The 18,701-nt window shown below is 41.1% G+C and overlaps 1 protein-coding gene across 1 annotated transcript in view; it reads right to left on the bottom strand.

Annotated features, from left to right (window-relative positions):
- TSPAN15 (tetraspanin 15) overlaps positions 1 to 18,701 on the bottom strand; it is a 39,250-nt gene that overhangs the window by 12,055 nt on the left and 8,494 nt on the right. The window contains exons 2-3 of the mRNA XM_037905889.2: positions 12,906 to 13,091; positions 8,068 to 8,142 (exon numbers count right to left, since the gene is read on the bottom strand). Coding sequence (XP_037761817.1) covers positions 8,068 to 8,142; positions 12,906 to 13,091 — 261 coding nt within the window. The remainder of the gene's footprint in view (positions 1 to 8,067; positions 8,143 to 12,905; positions 13,092 to 18,701) is intronic.

The raw sequence follows: 18,701 nt of genomic DNA, 5'->3' as shown, positions 1-18,701 counted from the left end.
CAGACACAGAGGGGTTAGGTACAGAGTGGAACCATAATTACATAGCAAGCCACACACTACACAGTATATAGACTTTTTTTCAAGCTACCAATATCTATACTTCTTGAATCTACATCGTATCGATCACGTCAGGACCAATCACTTTGCAGATCATGTAAACCCATATTGCTTATGTCCTCACCTTAATATTACAAGCTTATCAGTTCAGGGTGTTCCCGCTTATCGCAACCAGTCTCCAGCACATAGTCTCTCACACCCTTGTTTACAGTGTAACCTTGCACTCAAATCAAGCTATATGCAAGTTTACTCATGCCCAGCAAGATCTATGCCTACAACTGGCAGGATTAACTGGATGGACCCAGGCACACTCCCTAAAGGGAGGCACAAAGTGGAACCAGGCTTCTTCCTGCTCTACTTTCCTTGCTGCTGCACATCCCATCCTCTGTTGCCCTCCTTCCTTCAGGGTTATTCCTTCCATGAGGTATTTGTTTCTTGTTGCTCTATCTGTTCTGAGTTATGTAGACACAGTGGGTTAGGACAACATGCTGTGGGGTCCCCTGGGTTGGAAGAGATTTCATGGGTACACATGGTAGAATTAATTTGTCTTTGATTTGCAAAATCACAACTTTGACTGCTTTGCCCTGGCAGAATGGGTTAGATTCCCCTTCAGGTGATAAAATTAAAAAAGAGACATGACTGGTGCTCTCAACCCCACAGTGGTCAGGAGTTAGAGTAATGCCCCTTACTAGTAAGTTGGGTATCAGTCCAATTCTCCTAAAGAAAGAGCCTGAAGATGCATGCAGGCACTTAGAAAATGTTGTTCACTCTCATAATTTTACCCAAGCCTTGCAATATTTGGTTATTCTTCTTAAATCCCAAGCTCATGGAACCACGTGATTATGTAAGACTCTCATCTTCCATGTTTTAAAAAGTTTCTAACCCTCAAGGTTGCAGAGAAAAGATTGAAAACATGAATCCTAAAGGCTGTAAAACCAGATGGGCAATAAGTGGATCTGGTTTTAATTTTAAAAAGCCACATTTTATGAGGTCTGCCTCACAATTTTTGTATGCTTGAGTTGGCAATACTGCTTACGTAAGGCCTGGTTGTTATGTAAGGCCTCATGAAGTAGCCTGCACAAGACTGTGGCCTTGATCACGCTTTAGAACAGCTGCAGGACTTGGTAGGTCTTAGAGCAGTGATTCTCAACTCTGGTCCACCGCTTGTTCAGGGAAAGCCCCTGGCGGGCCGGGCCAGTTTGTTTACCTGCCACATCCGCAGGTTTGGCCAGTCACGGCTCCCACTGGCTGCGGTTCACTGCTCCAGGCCAACGGGTGCTGCAGAAAGCGGCGGGCCGAGGGATGTGCTGGCCGCCCTTCCCATTGGCCTGGAGCAGCGAACCGTGGCCAGTGGGAGCTACAATCGGCGGAACCTGCAGACGCAGCAGGTAAACAAACCAGCCCAGCGCGCCAGGGGCTTTCCCTGAACAAGCAGTGGATCAGAGTTGAGAACCACTATCTTAGAGTAACATGGGCTCCCTTTGGGCCAGAATATGTTAGGATGCTCTGTCTTCGAGCACTGGAAAGTGGTCTTCCCTCCTTTTCACTGTTGCCAGGAAAACTGCCTTTAGAAAACACTTTGTTTAAGTTGAAGGTTTAGTACAGTTCCTGTCACTCGTAAGGTTGCCAGGTGTCTGGTTTTAGACTGGACCACCTGGTCAAAAAGGGACCCTGGCCGCTGACTGGACCGTTAAAAGTCCGGTTGGTGCGGGGCTAACGGGCTCCCTACCAGGCTCCACACAGCTCTTGGGAAGCAGCTGGCATGTCCCTCCAGCTCCTAGGCATAGGGGTGGCCACAGAGGTTCCACGCACTGCCCCAGCCCCAAGCACTGGCTCCGCCCGGCCAACGGGAGCTGCGGGGCAGTGCTTCCAGGCAGGGGCAGCACGCAGAGCCTCCTGGCTGCACCTCCACCTAGGAGCCGGAGGTACATGCCAGCCACTTCCCAGTCAGCGCCACCCGGAGCCATCACCCTGAACCCCCTCCTGCGCCCCAACCCTCTGTCCCAGCCCTGAGCCCCCTCCCACACCCAAATTCCCTCGTGGAGCCCAGACTCCATACCCCCCACACACCTCAACCTCCTGCCTCAGCCCGGAGCTCCCTTCCATACTCCAAACCCCTCGGCCCCACCCCGCAGCCCGGAGCCCCCTCCTGCATCCCAAATCCCTCATCCCCAGCACCACCCCAGAGCCTGCACCCTTAGCCAGAGCCATCAGCCCCTCCCACATCCCAACCCCCTGCCCCAGACCAGTGAAAATGAACGAGTGTGTGAGGGTGGAGGAGAGTGAGCAACAGAGGGAGGGGGGATGGAGTGAGCTGGCGTGAGGCTTCGGAGAAGGCACAAGGCAGGGGTGGGGCCTCAGGGAAGGGACGGGGCAGAGCAAGGGTGTTTGGTTTTCTGGGATTAGAAAGTTGGCAACCCTAGTTACTTAGCCAAAATATTTTAATTCCTGTCTCTATCCTCACTGTTCCCCTGCCATTCCCAATGATGCAAAGCTGAATAATCTCTCATCAAACATACAAATAGTTTATGGTCTAACATGAAAATAAATAATTGCGCTAAAGATCATTAGTGAAACAAAGAGCTTCAGTTTAGATGGACTAGAAAGGAGAGGGAAGAAATGAATATTTGCATACTTTACAATCATGGCATTGAGCACATATAAAAGTCATCAAGAAAAGAAGATGTAGTTATAAGAAGCGATGTCTCCTGAGCTCAATGTACTGGGAATTACATAAATGAGCCTAAGAGGTAAGAAAAAATATCTGGAACTTTTCTCTTTTAAGTATCCAATACAGTCATAGCCTTCCTGAAATGGGCAGTCCTCAGAACACCTCCATCTTCCTTACAAATAAAATTTTCATAATTAAGAAATTTATCAAGACTAGACTTCACTGGTCAGAAATAGGTACAGTAGTTTCCTTCGTATGTAGAGAATGCCCCACAATAAATAAAGTCTGTAGAAATAATAAAGAATTGTGCTCACTTCTTCTATTCTGTTAACATTAGATTTCTTAAATCCCAATAAAACAAACTTCTACAGAAAACAACTAATTATATAAGAAATCTAATCTTCATCTTTTTGCCAATATAAATACATCCTTCATCCAAGAGTCAAAATCCTGCAAGTGGGTGGACTCAACTGATGGGTCTTTTAATTTCTAGTTTTTGTACACTTATATAAGATCATCCCAAAAGAAGAGAATAACACTGTAAAAGTCAAGAATATATCAATAAAAAAACCAAATTTGTCTTCCAATATCCAAATTAAACTATGAAAAACTGAAAGTTAAATAAATAGTTTAGAGTTTGAGTCTAAAAACCTGTATTTCTTTATACCTAGTTGAAAGCAATAGAGAGGGAGCACACATAAAGCAAGCTAAAGATGTATAATACATCTGTATACCTAGTTCTGCACACATTAATCACATATTTGGTCTCTTATCTTCCTAATTTCTCTCTCTCCACGCCTCAACTTCTTTCTTGACATTTTTGTTCAGTTCTGACAGCCAAGGAAGAAGCTAACTGAGGCCACACTAGTTCTTTCCCTATAGCTCTGGTAGCTTAACATTAGTTGTAGTTTAACATTATAGCCAACACATATCTATGCAAGAAGATGGACTCATTTTCTTCAGCTGTCAGCTCCTCAGAGAAAGCCTTCATGAGAGCACCTTTCTTCAGACTTCAAGAAACAGAAACAGAGGATGTTCATTACAGCAACAAGGAAGGCCCCATGAGCTTGTCAGCATGGCTTGTTCCTCATCATGACTAAGGCTACACTATACTACATGTCTACACTACAAACTTTGACTGCAACATATCAGTATAAACATGCCCCAAGTAGTATATCACTCATTCACATGCATACTTGGCTCCTTGAGTCAGAGCTGCGCATACTCACCAGGATTGCTTGAATCGATGCACTGTGTGGTGCACGATGGGCAGGTAACCCAATGTGCAACTCACCACCATCCAGCGCACTCTTTTGGGAAGTTTTGGCAATGCATGTTGGGGCAGTAATGAATTGTGCAGGGGTGACTGGGAGCAACGGATCAACTTCCCAGCATGCAACTTTCTCCATCCCATCATTTCATCCATATCCCATGATTTTTGTGCCTTTTGTGCCACCTTCTGGCAACTGCATGTAGTGTAATAGCTCTCTTTCTCTCTCGTGTGGCAACTGCCTCGTTCTTCAGTATAGCCCACCCATCTGGGCCAGATCAATCCTAGGGCTTTCCCCTGCTGGGGTAGTCCAAAAAAAACAAAGGGAAATTAATAGAACTGGGAGTCCATCTGAGAGGAAGAGGGGAATGCTTCCTTCTCAGGCTGTCTCTGTAGCAGGTCCTCCCTTCCTTCAGTTGTCGTGGGGAAAGGTTCTGCCTTTCCTTCCACTCTCTTCTGCTGGGGCTGCTGGTTGCAGTCTGGTCTCTTCCCTGCTCTGCCACCAAATGAGCTGATCCCCTGCCTTTTAACTCCTCTGCCAATTGGTGCATTTCCTACAGGTGTGGAGGGGGCAGGGCTGGCTGAACCCAGAGCAGTCCCTTAACCCCTTGTTGCCCAGTGTGGGGTTTGTATACCCCATCACACTCCCCTAAAGTTTTAAACAAAACATGCTTACTGACACTTCTGCTTCAGAGTGCTTGTGCACAGCACTGCTCATAACACCAGCCATGGTGAGTATGGGCCACCAGGGGTGAGGGAAATGAGGAGGAAATTGCTTGATTGCATGAGACTATAAGTAAAGAGCAATGGCACTGAAAACTGGCACCATTTTCACAGGCGGTGGTCATTTTAACTGATATCTCCCTCCTGAGGGTAACAAAAGCACAGAGAACACAGCTGCAGCCGGCATCCTGCATGGGTCCATAAGCCACTAGCCTATTTACTGCAATGGTGCATGCCAAAGTTATCGCCGACTGGCGTGGGAAAGCATCCTACCGCAGAGGAAGAAATAAGGCTGCCATTCACAGAAACCTTCAGGAGAGGATTGCAGAGTACCTCAATGAAAGTTTCAGCGATATCTCTCAGGAGGATTCAAGGGAAATTCCTGTACACACACAAAGTGCTCTGTATGGCCCCCACCACATAACTCTATAGGGGGATGAAAAGCAGATAACAACGCTATCTCTGTTTGTTGTACCAATGCTTCTTCCAGTATCAGTAAATCACTAGCTGTGTCCTGCTAAGTTGGGGGTGTCATCAGTACATCACTGAAAGGAGAAATACATTTATAAACATACTTCAGTTTCCTTCCCCTTGACCTGGGCTCAGCTGCCATGACTGACTGGACTGCAAGTGGAATCTCAAAAAGGTCCTGGCTCACGGCATAGCTGGACCCCCTGGTTACATTTCCCCCATCCTTATCATCATCATCATCATCCTTGTTGTTCACAGGTACCCACAGTGGTCTGCAGGGCTGTGGTGAGGTCTCCACCAAGTATGGCATGCAGCTCATTGTTTAAAGAGCAGGTCTGTGGCTCAGCATCAGATAGACTGTTGGCCTCCCTGGCCTTCTGGTATGCCTGCCGCAGGTACTTCACTTTCACACAGCACTGTTGCTGATCCTCCATGCAATCTGCTTGCAGATATCGACATTTCTGTGGCTGGTCCATACCTGTGCCTGCACAGCCTCTTCTCCCCACGGTCCCAAGAGATCCAATATCTCCAGTCTACTCCAGGCCAGAGTATGCCTGGAATATGTAGCCAGCATGGACAGCTGGGCACTTGCACACAACAATGTAGAGCCAACATGTGTGCTCGCCAAGCTGAACAATCAGGAAAAGGCATTTCAAAAATTTGTGGGGTTTTACGGGTGGAGAGGTCTTCTGGTCTCCATGTCCTTTGGGCAGTGGAGTTCACAAATGTGACGAGAGCAGTCAGCGCTGGGCATTGTGGGACAGTTGCTGGAGGACAGTTAGGGTCAACATAAGTAACACAGCATCTACACACATGCTGTGTCGACCCCAGTACATCGAACAAAACTCAGCACTGCTTGGGGAGGTGGTATTACTGCATAGCCATAACAGGGTGCTTAGATCAGAGGAAGACAAATTTAAGTGTAGACACATGCACAATTAGATCAATGCAAGACATCTTATGTCAATCTACCTTTGTAATACAGACCATGCCTTATTCCCCAAAGGATGATCCAGTGGTCATCTTACCTCTGTCATTCTGGGAATCTCATTTTCCCTTCTGAAGCCCTCATCTATTTCTCTTCTAGTTAACTGTAATTGCTCAACCCTTGGCTAGCTCATTTGACATTTGTAAAAGTCTGCAGATATTTGCTAAGGGAGGGAGGGAATAAAGATTCTCCATCTTAGTTATATTTGATAATGTTTCAGAAGGTTGAGATCCAACTGGTGTATCTTAATGGCTGAGACTTGCATGCAAGAGCCATTGTGTTTCTGCCCTAATGAATTCATTTCTGCTGCACAAAAGGAAATAATAAAACAACCTTCCACAGGCAAATAGAAGTAGGAAGAGAAGAGAAGAAGATGCTTTTCTAGAAGAGATGTATATCTTACATCTACACACCACCAAACTTTCATATTTCCACGTTCATGATGGTTTTCTTTCTTGATCAAATTGAACCAATAGTCTGGCTAATTAGATACCAGAAAGGATGCTACTTGTGCTTAGTCAAATTCTCAATTTTGGCTACCCCATGGGAAACTCAGAGCTAATGAAGTCTGGTGCAGTTTGATGCTGCCATCTAGAGAATCAATAGCAATAAATATAAAATGTACTTGTTACTTTCAGGAAATATAAAATATACTTGTTCAAGAACAAGAAAGAACACTGAGCTGAATAAGCAAGTCAGTACTCCATGGAATCATCCTTTATGTCAGAAGCTCAAGGACAATACATAACCTCTGTTTTAAAAAAGAAGGAATCATTTTGATTCTAATACAGTGTAAACACATTTGATGGGTTCCATTCTGATGTCCAGTTTCTCACTTTAAGTGAAATTTAGAAGAATAATTTGCACAATGTTAAGTATATGTTATGGTCACTGTTAAATGTAATTTTTAAAAGTGAAGATAACCCATCTTTTGATGTTACCATTCAATTTCAGAACTTCGCTGTAGCATCAAGTGGAAAGAGCAGTGATGGGAAAGGGAAAGCTTGTTTCAATACAACGGTGAGAAGTAAAATGGCATGATTTATCATTTAAAAATGATGTGTTTTAAAGCTATCCATAAGAACACTTTCTTTAGAAGAGACAGATGTAGGACACTGGGGGGTGGCCATTTATTTTTTGCTCCTTTGTTCCTTTTGAATGTTCTTACTGATTTTGCCAATAGAAAAATAGAAAAAATAAAAATAAATGTGTATAGGCTTCTGCTACTTAACATGGCATATACATTTATGTCCTAAAGCTTTAATAGAAAAGAGTCATCTATGACCTATCTGCCGAAAACACACACACATGTAGATTAATCAGTCCATTTTTTAATTTAATCAATATGCAAAGTGTTTGGTTGATCTAGTCTGTCCGAGCAAAGTAGTTTGGTTATTGAAGGAAACATACTCCAACCTAGTAACAGAACTGAGATAATGTAAGCACTACTGTACTAATATACATGAATAAGGTGAAAATGCAAAACAGATTGTTCACCCAAAAGTGCCCAAGTCTCCCTAGGCAGCTGAAATTTTCAGAGAGCAGCAAAGGGTGGGACATGGGAAGTAAAATGAAGAAAAGCATTTCACAACACAGAAAGCTTTTGCAAACCAGTTCTGCACATATTGCAGATCCTTACTAATGGGTTACACAGATAACCTTTTCCCTTACTCTTCAGTCTCAAAATCAGTTGCACAAGTTATGACAATTCCTTTTTTTCTACTAATTTGAAAAAAACTTTTAAACCAGTACCTTTCTTTAGTCCCTCACTTTTTAGTGTTCAGATGACAATTTAAATACTTTTACCCTCTAAACAGTGTAGCCACACATTTGCATATTGTACATAACATTACTAAGGAGTAAAAATGTAAACTAATTTTTGCTCACCTGATTTCTGAAGATCAGTGCCACAACTCCACCGACCAGTTCAATGAAGAGACAAATACCAAGGATGTACATAAACTGCAAAATGTAATTGCAAAAAAATATCCTAAATAAGCTTAGGCTCAAATTTCCTCAGTTATTCCTTCAATTATTCTAATTTAAGTCAGGAATCTTTAACCTCCAACATACTGAACAATTTTCTAAATCTCAATGTACTTTTGAAAGACAACAGGAAAAATCAAGGTTAAAATATATATATATATAAACTGTTTGTGGTTTGAGAGATCCCTTTCCCCACATTGCTAATTGTACCTTTTTCCATTTGGCAACACTGAAAATTTTTCAACTGAATTGAAATTTAAAAGCTTTTTTTAAGACTTGCATTGCATTTATCATGCCAAAACACCTCTTCCCCTCTCTATATCTCAGCATCATAGCTCTTGGAATAGCATATTAATGAACTGCTAAAAAAAACACAGAACATTATGGTTTTGTGCTTCCCGAAAAGATCAGTAGTATTCAAAGTCAGTCAAATCTGGGACTTAGTACATTTGATAGCAAAGTGAGAGCACTTTAAGAGGGTCAGATGTTAACTACCATCACACTTCCCTTTTTCAAAAACATGGGGGCAGACAGAGCACTGGAAATGTTTGTACTTCCTGCTTCTGACCTACTCCTTCCTCTCCCAACCCCCAACCAGGAAGATACAGTTTGTCACTTGTGAACACAAACACATACCAAGGGTAAACAGGGCCCAGAAGTAAACACTGCAGACTGCCCACATTAATAAACTGAGCTTATTCAGGTTTCAGAGTAATAGCCGTGTTAGTCTGTATTCGCAAAAAGAAAAGGAGTACTGGTGGCACCTTAGAGACTAACCAATTTATTTGAGCATGAGCTTTCGTGAGCTACAGCTCACTTCATCGGATGCATACTGTGGAAATTGCAGAAGACATTATTATATACACAGACACCATGAAACAATACCTCCTCCCACCCCACTCTCCTGCTGGTAATAGCTTATCTAAAGTGATCATCAAGATGGGCCATTTCCAGCACAAATCCAGGTTTTCTCACCCTCCGCCCCCCCACAGACAAACTCACTCTCTTGCTGGTAATAGCCCATCCAAAGTGACCACTCTCTTCACAATGTGTATGATAATCAAGGTGGGCCATTTCCTGCAGAAATCCAGGTTCTCTCACCCCCTCACCCCCCTCCAAAAACCACACACACAAACTCACTCTCCTGCTGGTAATAGCCTATCCAAAGTGACCACTCGCCTTACAACGTGCATGAAAATCAAGGTGGGCCATTTCCAGCACAAATCCAGATTTTCTCACCACCCCCCCCCAAACACACACACACAAACTCACTCTCCTGCTGGTAATAGCCTATCCAAAGTGACAAAGTGACTTTGTCCTTACCCATAACTATTTTACATTTGGGGACAATGTATACCTTCAGATCAGCGGCACTGCTATGGGTACCCGCATGGCCCCACAGTATGCCAACATTTTTATGGCTGATTTAGAACAACGCTTCCTCAGCTCTCGTCCCCTAACGCCCCTACTCTACTTGCGCTATATTGATGACATCTTCATCATCTGGACCCATGGAAAAGAAGCCCTTGAGGAATTCCACCATGATTTCAACAATTTCCATCCCACCATCAACCTCAGCCTGGTCCAGTCCACACAAGAGATCCACTTCCTGGACACTACAGTGCTAATAAACAATGGTCACATAGACACCACCCTATACCGGAAACCTACTGACCGCTATTCCTACCTACATGCCTCCAGCTTTCACCCTGACCACACCACACGATCCATCGTCTACAGCCAAGCTCTGCGATACAACCGCATTTGCTCCAACCCCTCAGACAGAGACAAACACCTACAAGATCTCTATCAAGCATTCTTACAACTACAATACCCACCTGCGGAAGTGAAGAAACAGACTGATAGAGCCAGAAGAGTTCCCAGAAGTCACCTACTACAGGACAGGCCTAACAAAGAAAATAACAGAACGCCACTAGCCGTCACCTTCAGCCCCCAACTAAAACCCCTCCAACGCATTATTAAGGATCTACAACCTATCCTGAAGGATGACCCAACTCTCTCACAAATCTTGGGAGACAGGCCAGTCCTTGCCTACAGACAGCCCCCCAACCTGAAGCGAATACTCACCAACAACCACATACCACACAACAGAACAACTAACCCAGGAACCTATCCTTGCAACAAAGCCCGTTGCCAACTGTGCCCACATATCTATTCAGGGGACACCATCACAGGGCCTAATAACATCAGCCACACTATCAGAGGCTCGTTCACCTGCACATCCACCAATGTGATATATGCCATCATGTGCCAGCAATGCCCTCTGCCATGTACATTGGTCAAACTGGACAGTATGCATCCGATGAAGTGAGCTGTAGCTCACGAAAGCTCATGCTCAAATAAATTGGTTAGTCTCTAAGGTGCCACCAGTACTCCTTTTCTTTTTGAGCTTATTCAGAATGTTGTGAACGACCTGGAACTACTGCACATTAAAGTCCTTTCCTGTGCTAGAGACAGAATTAGTCTAAGAAAGAAGCACCATGAACAGCAGCAAGAATGGTAAACTTTCCTGCCATAGAACAGTAAGCAATACTGTGTGCAATTAGAGACTATAATCATTCAACCTCAGATTCTCAGCAGTTTTATCTGTATCTGTACAGTATCTGTCAATTTCCAGTGTACTTTTTAAAATCGTAACCACCGATTATTTTAGCCTACTTTATGTATCACATTTAACTATTCCTTAAATAAAATTTGGCAGGTGAATAAAAATTATGTTTATATGTTTTCCTTATTGTAATTTATGTTTATAACTTAAGTTTGAGACCACAGAACTCTGCAGGGGTGAATGGAATTGCCCTCAAATAGCTACACTCATTCTTTCACAGAAATAGCAGAGAAGTGCTAGGTTACTGCTGTTTCCTCCTCAGGGGTCTCAGCTTTGAGGAGCTATGTGCTACAATGCCATCAATATACTGAATACGCAGTTGTACATCTCCTTTTCAATGTACCCCACAGAACCATGCACCCTGCTTTCCCCAGTGAATGGCAGACAGAGATTTGGATGAGAGCCAACTTGTTTAGATTCAGTCTGAGTCTGCCATCTCCTCAAAATGCTTCTTCTTACAACTACCCTCTCAGTTTGATGCCTTAACCGAGCAGCTCTCAAACTTAATTGCACCGCGACCCCCTTCTGACAACAAAAATTACTACATGACCCCAGAAGGGGGGATAGAAGCCTGAGCTCGCCTGAGCCCCGCCACCCCAGGTGGGGGACTAAAGCCCACGTCCTACCGCCCTGTGCAGAGAGGCCAAAGCTGAAACCCAAGGGCTTCAGCCCCAGGCAGGGGGCCTGTAACCTGAGCCCCGCCACCCAGGGCTGAAGCCCTTGGGCTTTGGCCCCAGGCCCCAGCAAGTCTAAGCCAGCCCTAGCGACCCCATTAAAACAGAGTTGCAACCCACTTTGGGGTCCCAACCCACAGTTTGAGAACTGCTGCAAAATCCATCTATCAAAGTGGTTCACAGTTTCAAGGTTCTATTCTTCTCTGTTCTCAAATAGTAGCAGTGGCCAGATATTTTTTCTTTCATTTTCAACTGGCCAAGAGATTGTGCCATTTCCTCTCAAATGCAGTCCTCACCACAATACATGCCTTTGTTATCATTAGGCTACACAAATGCCACACACAGTGTACCTGGGGCTAACTTTGAAGGGTATTTGTATGCTTCAGTCAGTGCAATCCACTTTGACTGCCTATTCATGATTGGGGTTATTATCTATAAAGCCCTTACTTCTCTAGGTTCCAGTTATCTCATCAAAAACTGACTCTCCTCCTAGGTGCTGTTATATCAACAACACATAGAAAGAATGCTTCAGCTATCTCTTTCAAGGGTGAAGCTCACACAAGTTTGAGGTAGGGCATTCATAGTGGTGAACCCTCTAGAATTAGATATCACTGGGCATTCACTGGCTTTTAAAGTGAGATACACGGTATCCCTTTATTTAGCTTTTCTCTAGCTGTAAGCCTTGGAATCTCTTAAAACTGTTTATTTACAACTTTCAGCTGACATAGATCCCTTGAGAGAAGCTTGGTTTTTTGCTACAAAGGGCTGCAAAGAATAAGCTCTTTGTTTTTAGAAGATGCAGTTTGGTACATTTCTAATCTTAAGGCATATAAAGTGAGATCAGATACTATGATGATGTGAATCTTATTACCTTACTACTAATTAGAAAATATTACAAGTATTTATAATATTAATTCTACTTATAAGTAAACAATCTAATCTCTCAATATTTGACATTTTTATTTATTCATCATTTGTTCACTTATGGTGCTATGCACACATCGGATGAGATTTTCAGACGTGCTCAGCACTGGCTGAACTCTAGTCCCACGGAAGTCAATAATGATCTCAGTGGGAGCAGAGCTGGGCCAATGCTGAGCACTTGTGAAAATCCCACTTGTACATATTAAATAATAATCCAGATGATTCATTACAAAGATACCTGTGCAATGAAATATTCGTAAGATCAGATCAACATAAAGGATTTTATAATATTTAATTAAAAAGTAAGAAAAGTGACTTGATTGTATTGCTTCTAAAGTTGTGTGTACCAGCCTTGCTTTACATAGTTTCTCTCTATTATTTAATTGAAGGAGAGGAAAAAATACTGTGTTTTTCTATTAAAGATAGATGACGCAATGATTAGGGAGGTTGAGCTCAAGTAATATCAAAAAATACAAAAACTATAAAAGACAGTAAAAAACTAGAGTACTTACTGCTTGAAGAAGGCATATATTGTCCCTTAAAGAAGCCAATACACCCACAAATGATACAAGAAACATTACAATGCCCAAGAGTATTAAAATAATTGCTGGTGCTAGAAAGGCACTTTCAAGGGTTTTATACTTCTGTCTTTCAACTTCTGCATAAATTCCAACAGCAAGAACAAGAGCTCCTATCAACTGCAATGAAAAAAAGAAAAACAGGTGTTATTGTTTTTTCAAATAATATTTACCTTAAATACAGAGATGTTATTTGATGAATTGTGTTAAATTTGTTTTTGTCACTTCTTGTCATATACAAATATTGTCACTAATTGCTTTGGAATGAACTACAAATCGTTTACTTCTACAATTACCGAGCACTATGTTAAGGAAAAAAACTAAAAGTACTGGCTTCTAAATTTAACTTGTATAATGTTCTCTTTGTACAGACCCCAACATTAAAGTACACGGCAAGCAAATAAATTCAAAGTGACCCTGTACATAGTTAATCATTTGCACACCACTTCATGCCAAAAAAAGTTTTAAGAAAAGTTGATTAAAAAAGTTTACTATAGATACTGGACCTATAGATACTCCACTGACATCAGTAACCAAACTCCCACTGACTTCTACAGTGCATGCTTAGGCTCAATACAAAGAAGTATTTTCTAGGACAGACAGGACTAATATTTGGTTAAGCATCATCCAGTTTCAATTATCTTTCAGTGCAAAGGCTACTTCTCATTTTCCACTTAATCGGATAAACCTTGGCCACCTCTTACAAACAATACTGTTTTGGGAGCCAGTCTCATAGCTCCACATTTTGACAAGAACAGTCACATAGGCAATTTTCAACTTAGCAAAACTCTGCATAAGATGTACAAGGGCTTAGTCCATGTTCAAGTTTTACCAACCTGCCTTTTTTCCTTCCCTCCTCCAACAGAATTTGAAGAGAGAATTTTATGTTCCTGGTAGACCAGATCTTCCTGCTTCTATGTCAGTATTGCAAAAAAGTCTATATATTACTTCATGTTAAACAGAGGATGAGCAACAGTTCTAGAGGACTTCACATTTCTTTCAAACACTTTCCCTGGCACATTTAATATAGTGGATTTTCTTAGCTATCCCAAAATAAAATTTGGGATTAGATAGTCAAAAACAGGAGAAAGTTTTATTATAGTTGGAAAGAGTCAAACCTAAGTATCTTTAAACTACAGGCATGACTGTTACTCTAATAATTCAATTTTGCCAAGATGAGCAATTTTCCCCTTTACATCATAAATGAAAGCTTTCAGGAAAAAAATATTAGACTTGTTATTCTGCTCTTGTATGGCTATTTCAATCTGCCAATTCAAATTCTCTACAATTCAGTCCACAAGATGATTGCATTTGGACTCATATTAGCTATGGACATATGTATTTGGTCACAGCTTCTATTACTCTTGTTAGGCTATGTCTACACTAGCACTTTTGTCAGTAAAACTTTTGTCAGCCAGGGGTATGAAAAACCACTCCCCTGACAGACATAAGTGCCTTTTGTGGACAGCGCTTTGTCGGCGGGAGGCGATCTTCCTCCAACATAGCTACTGCCAGACGTTGGGGGTGGTTTAATTATGCCAACGGGAGAGCTCTCTCTAACTGGCAAAGAGCAGCTATGCAGGAGACCTTACCGTGGTGCAGCTTCTGTGCTCGCGGTAAAGTCTGTAGTGTAGACATAGCCAGTAATACTATGCAACTTCCAAGAGCTTTGCAAGTTCTTGATCCTTTTGCTGCCATAGCAAATTTCACCCACACAACACGTCTATAGATGGTCTACTTGATATTAGTGTCTTTTTCTCTTTGTGCATTAACACTTATCGCTGTCTTCTTGAATTCAGCCATTAAATAACTAAATAAGACTGAATTCAGGCTAACACCCTTCCCTCAATTCAGAGTGCCTTTTGCATAAGGGAGATTATGAATCACAGAAGAGAAAAGACAGACAGCGCTTATTCAACTTTACTATTTACATTACAAGCCCTTTTCTACTGTACCTATTTTTAACTGGTTTTACATCTTTAAAAGGCTGATCTCTAATGTTAGTTTAGCTTTTAAAAAGCAAAATGTTTTGAATTATCAGTTATAAATTATATTATTTATCATAACAATTCATATTTCTCTAGCTGGTATGAAACTTAGGAACATTGGCAAACAACCCAAAGAATCTTCAATAAACCTTATAATAGCAATTGTGTAATAGTAGATTGTAAAGTCCACTAATTTTAAAAGAATTATTATGTAATGTAGCATTTTAATCTTATTCTAAAAATGTTGATACTGAATAATGCTTTGAAGTTATTGCAGTTTACAAAGAACTCTGAGATGGGGAAAATAGATTGCTAAAAGCCAATAACAGAACACACAAATGGATTAGTCCTGTGTTCATTTAAAATCTGTCTCTCATGCAGTGGAATACTATTGTATATGATTTTTCAAGTTCACTCCTTAAACAGTTTGTTTTATCAAAAATCTTGAGTACCAACTTAATGGATAAATTGCAGGCTTTTCGGCTATTATAGCATGCATATTAATATAACTGATAAATGTCTAGAGAATACCTTTTTGTGATAAAATATATACATCTGGGTTTGGCTATTCTTACAGCCCTATATTCCTTACTTGGCTTAAAGTTTTATATTAATTTGTGTGTTAGATCTTCCTGTCCAAGACCGTAAAAATAAATATGCAGTGAAATGATTTGCAATAAAAAGTTAAAAACGTGCCCTTTTAAGAATAGATACACTCACTATTAAGCCACTAAAGTTCCTAGTGTTACTGCCCAGAAACAGCACCACTTTTTCTGTTACACGCTGCTGCTGTTGTACAGGTCTAAATCTGAATTTGATTAAATCAGCACCTTCAGATCTGCCATGATTTCAAATGCCTGCTTTACACTCTGCTATATCAAAGCCTCTTACAGCCACCACAGTTAGGACTGTGTCAGTTTTTCCATTACAAACTCCAACTTTCAGGAACTTAAATCTCAACAATAAAATCTACTCCAGAGTGAAATCTGGTATACAACGTTTCTTGTTTGGAATTAATTTGTTTAAAAAGAAAATAAGAAATCTGTCCACAATAATCTCTTGAAATGTATACATTGTAAGAGCTGAAAAACAAGTTTCAGGTGTATGTTTGCACTCTGGTAGCTTAGAAATTGTAAATGTTACAACCTGTTACTATACACTGTTCACGCTCCCTACTACTGCAGATAATTTAAACCTACTATAGACTTGCAGTTACACCAAATATACTCTGCTAGGAAAGGTATGGTTGGTAGAACTTACTGCGCACTACGGTAAGCAACTGCACTCAAGACACTAACGTACGATATACGGTGTTTAAGATGTCCTCAACTGGCAGCATTTGTAGCCAAACCATCAAGATTTGAGGATTTGATTTGTCTAGTAGCCGAAATACTTGTCCAGCAAGTATATATCTTATACAGAGGGCATGCATGGTGGTGGGGATATAAAGTCAGAGTTAAGTTTCTTTGTGGAAACTTACATTTGAATTCCCAGGTTTTCAGAAGTTTGTTATTTTAACACTAAAAAATTCTGTTGAAAGATTTTTCCCTTGAGTTATTGATCCATATTTGCAAACCTAACCACATCTTCTTAAAGACTTTTGTCTGGAAGTAGGAACATATGCTCCACATACAAATTTTGCATATCTGGTGATGATACCTAACTAATAAACTGCAGGGCCATATGACAAAATGCACTTTTGTCCACTTAATCCTGCACTCTGCCCATCCATCTTCTCCAAGACTACTTTAGATATTCCAAATTTAGGAGCAGTTTCAGTTATTTTCCTCTATTAAATCAACATACCACAACTATGTCTCCTTTCTTCCCATTCCCCAAAAGATTACACTGGCCTGCCTGAGAAGCAGAATGGACACTATTCAGTGTTGGAAAAATGACAGGTTTAAGATGTGATATCTCATGACTCATCAAGACTTGAAATGCAAACTATAGGGATAGTCTGAGCTTCCCAACAGGACATGCAGCAAGTACTTCTACTTCTGGAAGGCTCCAACATTTCACACTTCAAAATAGTGGCACCTGACATGTAGACAGTTACAAAACTTGGTGCCAATAAAATTTATAAAAATTCACTAGAATATTTCTAAAATAGTTATTCTACAAAACAATACATATAGAAATGTGGGAGGTATAAAGCATTTATTGGCACTCATTTGTAGCTTTGCCATTCAGGAGTAATGCAACCTTACCACAATCATGCTAATAAAACATTTATACCATACCATCATACAATACACACATATTCCATACTATACATCCTTTATACATAAAGGCTTTCTTTTAGCAGAGGGAATTCCTAAAGAAAGAATAGATACTTTATTATAATCCTTGTGCATGTGGGTTATGTTTATATTTACTCGTACATTTTTAAAACATGAAATTTTTTTAAATCCTAGATTAAAAAGTATGAAGTTGACAATATAATTACCCCTCTGTCCAGCAATACCATTACTTGAATAAACTTGTCCTCGTGTGCACTTCTCTTACACACAGTTGGAATAATTTTTTGTAAAATGTGCAAAATAAACCAGCTTTATTACTGTACTCATTATTTCTATTGGCAAACCATTAAAAAACAAAAACTCACAGCCTAGATGGCTAAAAAACCCAGCATCATTGCTTTGCCTCAACCAAGAGGCAACAGTTTGGGAAAGAACTTTAACCCCTCCCAACTTACCCTTTTCGGCCAGTGTTGACCCTTCTCCTCCTTCCAGATGCTGCAGAAATCCAAACCACATATAGACCATGTCTACACTACCAATTTATGTCAACAAAATGACACCCAAAAGTCGACATAATAAAAATCGCAATTTCATGTTCACACTTGCTCCCTCTGTCAGCAGATCGCGTCCACAGTGGGGGCACCATCATCGACAGTGTGAGCATTGGGCCACAACTGAGGATGCCAAATTCAGGAAAACTGATGAGAAATAGGGTAGACACACCCCAAGACTGATGGCTAATCCCCCATAGGATATACCAAACAAGAAACAAAAGTAAACTTCTGTTTCACCACACTGGCTAACAAGAAGTCATAAAAGCAGTTTCCTTAGACATTCCAGTTCTTATATCACCACTAAAAACACTGGATTTAAAGGTGAGTGGTTCTTTACAACCAGTCTCATCAAATAAAAGGTTCTCCTGATCCCAAAGGACCAGCCACACACCCAGGTCACTATATAGCCCAGATCTTACCCAAAAATCATGCTGATGCCAATCCTTTAGTATCTAAAATCTAACGGTTAATTCATAAAAAGAAAGAAAGAAAGGTGAGAGTTAAAAGTAGTTAAAGGAATCAAATACATACAATAATTGCTAAGTTCTTGGTTCAGGCTCGTAGCAGTGATGGAATAAACTGCTGGCTTACGTCAAGTCTCTGGCTGCTTCCAGATCATTGGAAGGTCCTCAATTCCTTGGTTAGAATGCTTCCATTAATGTAAGTTCATAGTCCAGAGGCTGGAGCAGAAAAGAGGCAAAACGGAGGTGTTTCCAGAGCCTTTGATATCTTCTGCCATGTGGAGAGAATCCCATAGTTCTTACTGTGGAAAAGTACAGTAAGAAGATAGTGGTTGGAGTCACATGGACAAGTCACATGTCCATGCATTTCACCTAGTCATTGCAGGAAATTCCATTAAGTGTAATAGGCATCTCCCATGGTTCATTGTCAGTTAAATGTTCTTTTGATGGGCCACTCAATTTGAATAGTACCTCCAAAATGTGC

This window comes from Chelonia mydas, chromosome 7 (genome assembly GCF_015237465.2).
Source record: "Chelonia mydas isolate rCheMyd1 chromosome 7, rCheMyd1.pri.v2, whole genome shotgun sequence".
Taxonomy (NCBI): Eukaryota; Metazoa; Chordata; order Testudines; family Cheloniidae; genus Chelonia; species Chelonia mydas.
This window is presented reverse-complemented; position numbering and strand designations above follow the sequence as displayed.